At 34.6% G+C, this 12,845-nt stretch overlaps 1 protein-coding gene across 1 annotated transcript; it reads left to right on the top strand.

Annotated features, from left to right (window-relative positions):
• The first annotated feature begins 7,950 nt into the window (after nucleotides 1-7,950).
• On the top strand, nucleotides 7,951-8,932 carry LOC112092088. The gene is made up of 2 exons (XM_024167286.1): nucleotides 7,951-8,405; nucleotides 8,599-8,932. Exons 1-2 carry the CDS (start codon nucleotides 7,951-7,953, stop codon nucleotides 8,930-8,932), a joined length of 789 nt encoding a protein of 262 aa, XP_024023054.1.
• Nucleotides 8,933-12,845: the final 3,913 nt, after the last annotated feature.

Below are 12,845 nucleotides of genomic sequence, written 5' to 3'. Positions count from 1 at the left end.
CAGGTTGTAAATCAAAAGTAGTAAAACTCCTAGATATGAGTTTTTGTAGTCTCATATACTTTTATTTTCTGAAAAAGAAAGCAAAAACTTTGGGAAGATAAATACGGCATAATTATTACCTGCAGTACTGATATTAATCACACTACACATTTAAACGTAAACACTATATTTAGTAGGGATGAAAGGCAGAAATAGAAGTGAAAGTTTGGCCATACAACTCGACAATCTGAAAAGAAATTTTAGGTCAGGGTTAGAGAGTAGGTCCAACTCGACTTAAAAGCTCAAATGATTTAGAGCCGGTCTGGTCTAGCCGGAAATTTTATAAAGTATTTTTAAATAATTTTTGGACAATTTTTAAAAACACCCCTTGAAATATACCCCTTTTTATTTCTACTCCTTAACATTAACTCATATATTTCTACCTTTTAGATTAGAGCTAGTCAAGGGGTGGAGTTTTTTAAAATGGGTACTTTTAATAAGTCAGGATTTTAATGAGGTAGAATATGTAATTTTTTCAAAAAAACTTTTAAAAAGAAAGTGTTTGGGCCGAGCTAGCTTTCAGATTATAAACCTCAACCCAACTTGGACTGAAAGTTAGGACCGAATTAGCCTCGGGCCAATAGTGACGAGTTTCGGGTTGGCAGTTTGGCCAGGTCTAACTTGTAGTTCTAGGTGGAAAGAATGATGAAGGTCAAAAGGTGAAAGAGATTTTGGGACAAAAAATAGAAAAGATTTTTATTTGGTAATAGAGAAAAGAGAAAGGAAGAGAAATTAGAAAAGAATAGAAGTGGGATTAGAGATATCAAAAATGGCCAATATGAACATGATAGGCTAAGAAATAGGGTCTGCCATGCACGGTTTTTTATATGTATCTTTTATAATTTTCATATAATACATTAAGTGTAGTATTTTTACGAGATTTTATCTCATTTGAATTTTTGTTAGACGGCATTTCAATGTTGTAGGTTTTTATGTGTTTTTTAAAAATTTTAATTCTTGTACCTTGTATTTTAAGATTATATCATATAAACATACATTGTATTTTTTTTATTGTACCATATTTATACCTTCATATTTAGATTTTATACTCAATTTTTATCTTTTCACGGTCAATAATAAATTGACCATGAAAATGTTCTAAATTCCTACAAAAAATTAAGAATAAGAAACAAAATCACTAAGTTTCAAAAATATGAAGGACATTTATATTTCTTTTATAATTAAAATAAACCTTTGGACTGAAAAAAAGATATGGATTTAAAATGAATTTAAAATGTAAAGGTATAATTTAATACAGTTTAAAATAGAAGGTATGATTTTTTTTATATTCAAAATAGAGGGTATAAAAATGAAAATACCTTTTTAATCATATGTTTTGTTTCGTTGTATATATAATAAGTTTGGTACTTTTTTGCTTATTTAGAATTTTCCAAGGACACGACACGAATATAAGCTGGTCATGAGTCAGGCTTGATGCAATAAATTAATAGGGAAAAGATGACAAATATTCTTTTAGAGTGTATGAGTCTAGATTTTTACTAATTACTCTGAATTAATATTGTTTTAGTCAAATAACTATATTAGTGAAAATGATATTAATAAAAAATAAATAGTAAAAATTAAGACTCATGCACTCTTAATAATAAGTTCAATAATTCTCCCATTGTATTTTAATAAGCACGACATAGCTCAACATTATTATTAAATGGGATGATACGGGCATGATATGAAGCATTAACTGGCCAATATAAAAGAGCCAACCCGATCCGTTTGACATTAACTGGCCAATATAAAAGAGCAAACCCGATCCATTTGACATCTCTTAGTGATAACCACCGTATTTAATCTTTCTACGAATGGTGAGATTGAGCAGGGAAAAGTTCTCATATTTGAAACAAGATGAAATTACTTTTTTGACCTCATTTATAAATTGATATTATAAAAGATAGATAAAATGTTAGCTATACTCTAACTCATTTTCTTTCCCTCTTTACATACCAAATAAATTAAAAATATAAAGTTTTTTGTTCTGCCATTCTTATGTTCTATCTCATTTTTTTCTTATCCCTCCTTCAAAACATAGCATAACATAAATAAATTGTCGTTTAAGAAAAATAAAATACGAAAAATAGATAATTTGGCCCGACCGATTATCACTTATATAGAACTTTAACTGTAGAGCTTTCTTTTTTTACTTTTACTTTTTTTTTTTTTTTTTCTTTTGGTCCAACTCCAAAATAATAAAAATCCAAAGTATTTTAAGATCAGATGGCTCTAGTGCATCGAATTCCCTTACAAAGACAAAGGCGAGAAAAAAGGAAAGAAAGGAAAGGAAATGAAAGAGTGGCAATAATGATGGTTGGTCGCTTTCTAAAGTCAGTCTTCTACTACAAGACTCCAACCCACACCTTTTCTGCAGATTCTATCCTTCTTTCTTTCTTTCCTTCCTATCTTTGTTTTTTACGAAAGAAAGGAAAGAGATTCTCCTCGTTACACGTGTCAAATATTCCCACAATATCGTTCTTCTGAATATCCCTTTTGTCTGGCGCAAATTTTGAGGAATATTCCCCTTCCTTTCACATTTTCCGAATTCTCATTTTCGTTTTTTTTTTTTTCTTTTGTTAAAAACCGAAACCGATGCTTTTTTCCTTGTTTTTTTTTTGGAAAATGATGATTCATGCTAACATGAGCTGCTGTGACCTTCACTACTAACCTGCGCCGCTGTGACTATAACAGATTATCATCAAGTGTAAAATGTGTGGGGGTAGGAAATGTAACTGAATTCTTATTTACTAATATATTTATAGGAAAGAACTTGGATAATTGTTATTTTCACAATTTAGAAGAAAAAAAAGTAAAATTATGTCATTTGAAATTAAAAAACTGAAATAAGAAATAAAATGAATTGAACTTTTAACATACCAATTCTAAAGAACATATTTGAAGAAAAAGAAAATAACATTACTAACTTATTTTGAAAATGCCTTTTAAGTCGGACACTCGGACGAGTTTGGTTATAAATATAATGTTTTTTGTATATAACACTCAGTTTGTTCAAGTGTGATATTTAAAAAATGTAGTTTAACATATATAATATTGAGTAGTATACTTAAACAAACCAAATATTATATACGTTTATGAATGATGTTATAAAAGTAAATTAATATATATATTTACTATTGATAATTACTATTGATGCTTTTTGTGGGTAATTAGAAATTTGAAGTTTCCGTTTGAAATGGGCCAAAAGTGACCCGAAAACAGCTTATCTAATACTTTTACAAGGCTACTCTCGTACTTTATTTGTGAAAAGCCCAGTTAAGGACCACTGTTTTCTTTCTTTCTGACAGAAACTTCCCTCCAAGCTCCAACTTTTGCCATGCTATTATAATTATTCTCATGCATTCTTTCTTTCTCTTTAAAAAAAAAAGGGTTCAAAGACAAACGATAATTCGAAAGGAAAGATAAAACAATCTCTGGTGTTTTTATTGATAAATGATGTTTCAAACGAGTTCAAAACTATTGTCTTATTTTCATGTCTCATATTTAATTGTCTCTCAAATACTATTTTAAAGCTTAAATATTTTTTTGTTAGAAGTAATTTCAGTATTTAGTTATGCAGTTAAATTGTTAATTTTAGATGAAAAATAGTATTAGTATTTGGTAAAGCAAATGTCGACTCAGAATTAACCTAGCTTCTATGTGTGCCATGGCAGGAAATTATGGCACAAATATTTATTGGGTCACTTCCGTACGTTATATAACCCTTTAATTGTGAGATGCTATGCTCCATTTACTGATAAGATACCCCTTTGTGGCTAGTGATAAGATCCTTATTCTTCCTTTACATTACCTGTTTGTTAAAAGGATACATAAGTACAGCATCCATGGTAATATTTTGGTTTGTTATATCGTGCAACGTCATTAAATTACTATATTTAGTGGCTATTTACTATGAAAACGTAATTATTACGCATCTATATAGTATTCTCTTCTTTTTTAGAACACCGGTGTTCTATACTTTTCAGCTGTTAGATCTATATCAGGATCTGTATGTTCCGCATATTTTTTAATCTATGTGATTTTGATAAGATCTAACGGCTGAAAAAATAAGAAACACCAGTATTTTTGAGAAAACACCGGAGAAACTCCACATATATATATATATATATATGCATTGTTGCACGAGCAAGACCAAGTTATATTAATATATATATTTTTAGAACACCGGTGTTCTATACTTTTCAGCTGTTAGATCTATATCAGGATCTGTATGTTCCGCATATTTTTTAATCTATGTGATTTTGATAAGATCTAACGGCTGAAAAAATAAGAAACACCAGTATTTTTGAGAAAACACCGGAGAAACTCCACATATATATATATATATATGCATTGTTGCACGAGCAAGACCAAGTTATATTAATATATATATATATATATATATGTGTGTGTGTGTGTGTGTGTGTGTTTATGTTTGTATGCATTCATGTCTATGTGGGTGTGTGTTTGTGTATACATTCTCTATCAAACATACGTGATGCAATTTTTGAATGAGCACTAATATAGTTGGAAAGAATAGCAACTTTGCCATGGGTTAATCGTCCACTGAAACGTGTTGATTTATTATTTTATGCGTAGAAAGAATCAATTGAACTGTTGTTGTTGTTGTTCTGCTGATGTTGTTGTTGTTATTCTTATTATTATAATTATAATTATAATTATTATTATGATTATTATTATTGTCATTATTATTATTATTATTATTATTATTATTATTATTATTATTTTGTGAAGGGAAAGAATCGTTTTGTCATGTACATGTAATACCTATAAACAAAACCTCTTGACATTTTAAAAGAGGATAATATGTGTTAGATTCTGTTATACCGTATCCGACTATATATACGTACCAAAATCCCCTTCATGATAGATAAAATAATAATAACAATAATAGCAATAATGCTCAAGAATTCAAAGTTCCCTATCAACTTGATCTTGGAAAGAAGAAAATAATTCTTTTAGAGAAAGAAGAATGAGCTTTATGTTGCATTATATCATGAAATATTCTTAATTACTTTGCGGAAAGCCAATGATGGATACATTTACGGGCTGTAAGGCTTGTCAATGAGAGAATCATGAACTGGAAATTAAACATTTTGGTGAGAAACGGATTGTGCTACTAAATTCCCTAATTCACTTAGTATAGATTCGTTTCTCTTTAGCATCAGAACTTGATTTATTTATAGATGATTGGAAGTGGATTTGTATAGAGTTCTATATATTCTCTATGCTTATCTTAATAGTAAGTTTGCTATGCTAAGTTTACATCCATTGTTGATGTGATAGTCATCAATCCTTTGAGACAAGAGGTTCAAAAAAAAAAAAAAAAAAAAACATTGCGTATTCCCACATCGCCTAAAACTGGATATAGGTAATAGTTTATAAAGAATGACACTATCTCCCAATGGTATGAGGCCTTTTAATCTCCTTTTTGAATGATAAAAGAAAATATAATCCAAAAGGCAGAATTCAAACACGCCAAGAAGTTAAAAAAAATCATGCTATTAATTCACAAATGAATATTAGTTTTAGTTGACAAATTAATGATATTTGGTAGAAGAAAATACTACTAGAATATTATGGCACAAGGAAATAGAGAGAAGAAAAACATGAAAATATATACCAAGAAATCTAATTACATAGTCAAGTTATGAAATGTCCCTTTTGAGCAAATTTATTTGAATGGTACACAATAATTTCTCTAGAAAATATCATTCCAATGCCCTTAGACTTTAAACATATGCATAAAGAAAGTTTGACCATAGATAAGGAGTTGAGTGCATATGGCATCTGAATTAGCATGAGAGAGTGGAGAATGGAATTAGAATCACTTTGGTCGGCCTCTTAGAAAAGGATGAACTTCTGAGAAAGAAGGGGAAAAAGAAAAATAAAAAGCGCATTTAGAGTGTTAGTGAAGACAGGAATTGCAAAACAAATGTTAAATATTTTTGGTATTGTTGACATACTGTTGTCACAATAAGCTTCTACAGAAAAGTGCTTTTTTCTCCCCTATATCATTTATCAAACAAATTCTTCATGTTGATGCGTCTTTGCAAAGTCAGATATATATGTATATATATACATATATATATATATATGGAATTTCTACACATAAATAAGTGTAATCTTTCCTTACGTACTGGTCCATGCATACTTCTACAATTATTATTAATTTATTTGTTAATGTTTATCATGAAAGTTTCAGGATATGCATGTCTAACTTCATCCTACAGCTGGCAACTTGATTCTTTCTCAGCTATATATTAAAAGTATAAAACTTAGACTCCGTTCATTTCACCGATTTAAGTTTAGATTTTGAGTTTTGTTACACTAAAAAGCTCTAAAAAACAGTCACTTTTTTTTTTTTTTGCTACAGTAAAAAACTTTCACATAAAGTCACATCTCAACTCGAATCAGCGAACTAAACGGACCTTAATTTAGTCACTACTTCTTAAGTGTATGGTCTGTTTGTTTCATGCGTTTAAATCAGTGATTTTATTTCATTGGTGGGAACTTTGTTAAAGAATAAATTTTGAATTTAAATTCTTTATAAGATGAAAAACATTGTAACATAATCAAAATCATAAGTTTAAGTATAAAAACCAAATGAGACCGTAATGTTTCATCAATTCGTGCTTTCATATTCTATAATGTAACTTTCATAAAGACAGTGCTAAAAGTTTTTTCTTTTTTTTTTTTTCTGTTCAAAAAGATATCTATTATCTATCTATATGTATAGCCTTATATCTTATAGATGTTAGAAATAATATGCAAAATAATAACGAACGGAAATAGCAAATTGGAATTAGAGAAATATAAAAGATTACAACAATGATATTAACCGAAAATAAACTGGAAATAACAACTAAAATTCAGGATCGAAAACGTTGAAGCCAAGGCCCGTTTTACACGGTGTCTTTAAAATAGATTCACCTCCTCACCGTAGTGACATGGTTTTCTGGTGTCTGTCTTCTAGGATACAACGGTGGCAATAGAGTAGAGATGGCGCACACAAAACTACTCCGTCGGCAAACCGAAATAAGTTTGAACTCTATCACTCAAAATTACCTACATACTCTAGAATACTTTTACTGAGATAAGGAAAGGAGATTTCAGTTTGAAGGTGTATCTGACAAGTAACGAGAGGCCTCAATTTATAGGAGGCCGGAGGAGACCCGACATTAACTCGAAATCAATTTTCAGATGAATTTTCAACTAATCTATGCCGTTACAAAACGTTTTGATTGCACGCTTAAATGCCAATTTAATTCACAAACATTTACAACATTACTCCACATGTGCATTCTAGGTGTCAATTTCTCATTCACCCTGTGCATCATTTTGAGCGTAAAAATATACCAGTTCCATCTCTCCACGGAAAAGAACAAGAAACTGCCTAGACTCGTCACTATAATATAGTGAGTCCCACTAAAAAATGAGCCTAAAAATAGTATTTTAACCATCATCATACATAATATGAAATTGTAAAATTATTATAATTGTTTTGAAAAATAATTATATACATATAAAGTAAAAACATGCAAATTGTAACGTTAAAAAAAAAAAAAAAAGGTTACAAATGAGACGTGCGCTAAGCACGTATTAGAATTTAGGCATATTTGTTATATTTCATCCTTCACAGTATCTAAGTTCTCTTTCTGTTACACATAACGACAAATGTAGAAGGCTCCAGAATAAGTTAGTTACAACAAATTCTAGAGCCATATATGAAGCAGAGCATTGTATCTGTTTTCAAGTAATGAGAATATTTTGCTCATTCTTCACAACTTCGTCTCTCTCTTCTCTCTCATCTTCTTTTTCTATTATGGTATCAGAGCTATAAGCTCCACTGCAGCATATCTCTGTTTCTTTCCTCTTTTTTTTATCATGGCTCGCGGTGGTAACAATAACACCGCCACCAATCCTCCTGCCACCAATAACAATCATTTTCTGCCGTTGACTCCGGCTCCAGATCTTTCTTCTATCGATGGTGCTAATAGCCCTTTTTTTCTTCATACTGGCGACCATCCTGGCCTCTCTCTCGTCTCCCACGCCCTAACTGGTCCAAATTACAATACCTGGAATCGTGCCATGCTCATGGCTCTTAATGCCAAAAATAAACTTTGTTTTGTTGATGGTTCCATTCCGCAACCTCCTGTTACAGATCCTCTTGCCGGAATCTGGTCATGCTGCAACAATATGGTTACTTCGTGGCTTCTTAATGCTGTTTCCAAGGAAATCGCCGATAGCCTTCTCTATTTGGACAGTGCTCATGCTGTTTGGACAGATCTGCAAGAACGCTTTCGCCAGAGCAACGCTCCTCGTGTTTTTCAAATTAAACAGTAGCTACACGCTCCTTCTCAAGGAGCTTTGGACGTTAACACCTATTTTACCCGATTGAAAATACTCTAGGATGAGCTTAAGAACTTCCAGCCCGTTCCAGTTTGCAATTATGGTGGCATGAAATCCTGGATGGACTATCAAGAACAGGAATACGTTATGCAATTCCTTATGGGTTTGAACGAATCATGTCAGAATGCGCGGCCAAATCTTAATGCTGGAACCATTACCTTATGTCGCAAAGGTGTTTAACCTTGTGGTTCAGGAGGAGAGACAATGCTCCATCGTCTCTGTTTCACCTGCTCCCTCAAATTCCTTGGCCTTTAGCACCGTGTCTTCTCAGCCCGCGCTTCTTCCGACTCCGTCTCCTCCGGCGTCAGTGGCGGCAGCATGGTCGGCGTCCTCTCAGCCCAAATCTCGTCGTGAGAGACCTGTATGTACTCATTGTGGTCTTAGTGGGCACTCTGTGGACCGCTGTTACAAGCTTCATGGATTCCCACCTGGCTACAGGCCCAAGCCCAAACCTTAGCCCTCGGCCCACCAGATGTATCAGGGTTCTCATTCTTCACAGAAACCTCAGGGCTCCCAGCCTTCACAGAACTCCCCTCAATCCTATACCAACCCTACAGCCGCCACAACTTCGCTCATCTCATCTCCAATGGCACCAGCACCGCTTTCGACTGACCATATTCAACAACTGATTGCTCACCTCAGCTCGCAGCTCCACGCTACTGGTTCATCCTCATCTGAGTCTCCAATGGCCGCTAATCCTTGTGCCTCTCAAGTCAATGGTAATTTTTGTTTTATTTCTTCTCTTTCCCATACTCATGTTCCTCCTCACACTTGGGTCATCGACACTGGGGCTACACATCATGTCTGCTGTTCCATGTCTCTTTTGTCTCATTCCACACCAGTTCACAACACCAGTGTCGTACTCCCTAATGGTCACAATGTCCAAATCACTCGTGTAGAATACTGTGCCTCTCACTAGCTCCTTGACCCTGTACAATGTCCTGTTTGTTCCCATGTTTAACTTCAATCTTCTTAGTGTCAGTGCTCTAACCTTGAGTCGTTCTTGCCTTGTTAATTTCTCCTCTTCTACTTGTGTCATTCAGGACCTTACTCGGGACTTGACGATTGGGCGGGGTAAACGCCACGGAAACCTTTACTTTTTAGAACTAGAAAAACCAATTTGTAATTCTCTTTTTCCTTGCTCTGTAATGTCTCAATCTGATGTTTAGCATTTACGCCTTGGGCATCCATCTGCTGTAAAACTTCAGCTCCTTAATAAAGAATTACAAATTTCTAGTTCTTCATAAAAATGCTCTGCTCATTGCCGTGTTTGTCATTTAGCCAAACAGAAACGTCTTCCGTTTCCTGCACTTAATAATTTATCTGCTAATCCTTTTGATTTAATCCATATAGATATTTGGGGCCCTTTTCATGTTGAAACTACTAATGGTCATCGTTACTTTTTAACAATTATTGATGATTGCACCAGAGCCACTTGGGTCTATTTACTTCAGAATAAAACAGATGTTCTAACTATATTTCCTACCTTTTATAATCTCATTCAAACACAGTACCATGCCTTAATTAAATCAGTTCGTTCAGATAATGCACCTGAGTTAGCATTCACTGATTTTTTTCATTCGAAAGGGATCATACCTTACCATTCTTGTGTTAAGACACCAGAACAAAATTCCGTTGTTGAACAGAAACACCAACATATTCTTAACGTGGCTCGTGCTCTCTTATTTCAGTCTTGTGTCCCTCTCTGTTACTAGGGAGATTGTCTTCTCACAGCTGTTTATCTAATCAATCGCACACTGTCTCCTTTACTATCCAACAAGACTCCATTTGAAATGTTAAACAACAATAAGCCCTCATATACCCATCTTCGCACATTTGGTTGTCTGTGTTATGGTTCCACACTTCGTGCCCATCGTTCAAAATTTTCTTCACGAGCTCGAAGCTCTGTCTTTCTTGGCTATCCGTTTGGTTACAAAGGATACAAACTTCTTGATTTAGAGAGCCACAAGGTTTACATATCACGACATGTTCAATTTCATGAAAATATCTTTCCATTTGCTGACTCACATCCACAAACCACTCTTCATGATTTTTTTCATGACCGTGTACTTCCTGCCTTCATTCCTTCTCAATTTATCCCTTCCATACTGCCCTCTCCACCCTCCACCCCTTCCTCGGGTTCTCCTTCTTCCCCTGCATCTTCCTCTTGCCCCCATCGTGTCATTAAGCCTCCTACCTATCTTTCGGATTACCATTGTTATCTTTTGGCCGATTTTTCTCTTGCTTCTTGTGTTTCTTCTCCTTCCTCCACAGTTACTCCGTATCCCATTTCCTCCACCCTGAGTTATCAAAAACTGTCTTCTCCCTATCGTCACTTCGTCCTCTCCATTTCCTCTCATGTCGACCCTAAATCATTCTCTCAGGCCATTGGACACTCAGTTTGGCGTGATGCCATGGATGTGGAATTGCAAGCCTTAGAAGGCAATGGCACTTGGTCTATTGTCTCTCTACCTCCTGGCAAACACTCAGTGGGCTACAAATGGATATACAAAACAAAATTTCTTGTTGATGGTACTATTGAACGTCACAAAGCACGCCTGGTCGCCAAAGGATTTACTCAACAAGAAGGGATTAATTTTCTGGACACCTTTTCCCCGGTTACAAAACTTGTTACTGTCAAAGTTTTACTCTCTTTGGCTGCTATTTCAGGTTGGTCGCTTACTCAATTGGATGTCACAAATGCATTTCTCCATGGTGATCTCAGTGAAGAGATTTATATGGACTTACCACTGGGATATGCTTGTCGCAAGGGGGAGTCTTTACCTCCTAATGCCGTTTGTCGGCTCCACAAATCTATATATGGGCTGCGACAAGCCTCGAGACAATGGTTTCACAAGTTTTCAACAACTTTGCTCTCCGAAGGATTTACTCAATCGGCATGTGATCATACCTTGTTTATCAAGGTAACTGACAACTTCTTCCTTGCACTTTTAGTGTATGTCGACGATATCATTATTGCCGGAAATAATCAAGTGGCTGTGGAGACAATCAAGTCAGTCATTGGTAAACAGTTCAAAATAAAGGACTTGGAAAGTTTAAAATATTTTTTGGGCCTTGAAGTGGCACGTACAGCGGCTGGTATATCCGTTTGTCAACGAAAATATGCTTTAGAGTTGCTTTCAGAAGCAGGGTATTTAGGATGCAAACCGGTTTCTGTACCCATGGAGCCGAACCTCAAGTTATCTTCTGAAGATGGTGAACTTCTCTCTGCTCCTACCACTTACAGACGCTTAATTGGTAAGCTGATTTATCTAACAATTACCAGGCCTGATTTGAGTTATTCAGTTAATCGCCTCAGTCAATACCTCGCTGCTCCTCGTGTGCCTCACCTTCAAGCAGCACAACGACTTCTCCAATACATAAAGAAGGCTCCGGGACAGGGAATTTTCTTCTCTTCAGAGTCCAAACTTTAGCTCAAAGCTTTTGCTGATGCCGATTGGGGTACTTGTCCAGACACACGACGGTCACTCACAAGTTTTTGTGTGTTCCTTGGATCTTCTCTTATATCTTGGCGATCAAAGAAACAACAAGTGGTCTCTCGTTCCTCAGCTGAAGCGGAATACAGAGCTATGGCCAATTGTACTTGCAAGATAGTTTGGTTACTTAACCTTCTTCGTGAGCTTCGAATCAAGCACACATGTCCTGCCTTACTCTACTGTGATAATCAAGCGGCACTACATATTACAGCCAATCCGGTTTATCACGAGAGGACGAAACATATAGAAATTGACTGTCATGTTGTGCGTGAGAATATACAAGCAGGGATAATCAAAACGATGCACGTAGCAACACACAATCAACTGGCAGACCCTTTCACCAAAGCTTTGCACCCTACTCAGTTTCATCAGCTCCTAAACAAGATGGGAATTCACAATCTGTATTCTCCATCTTGAGGGGGAGTATTAGAATTTAGGTATATTTGTTATATTTCATCCTTCACAGTATCTAAGTTCTCTTTCTGTTACACATAACGACAAATGTAGAAGGCTCCAAAATAAGTTAGTTACAACAAATTCTAGAGCCATTTATGAAGCAGAGCATTGTATCCGTTTTCAAGTAATGAGAATATTTTGCTCATTCTTCACAACTTCGTCTCTCTCTTCTCTCTCATCTTCTTTTTCTATTAGCACGTCTCTCATGCTAGTCTGTATAAGAAGAGATAATGATCTTTAAAAAAAGTTTGTACTCGCTTGCTTGCTAGAGCTTAGTTTGTTGGTTTTTTGATTTTTTGGTTTTATAATTTCACATGTTTTCCTATTAACATTTTTTCCTAATTGGCCCTTTAATGACTATGTTAATTAGTATAGTTAGTTATTCTAATCCTAATTCTATAATTTCATAGGTATTGT

Source organism: Morus notabilis, unplaced genomic scaffold (genome assembly GCF_000414095.1).
Source record: "Morus notabilis unplaced genomic scaffold, ASM41409v2 Scaffold100, whole genome shotgun sequence".
In the NCBI taxonomy this organism is placed as follows: domain Eukaryota; kingdom Viridiplantae; phylum Streptophyta; class Magnoliopsida; order Rosales; family Moraceae; genus Morus; species Morus notabilis.
The sequence above is the reverse complement of the archived record's forward strand: the minus strand, read 5'-3'. Positions and strand labels throughout refer to the sequence as shown.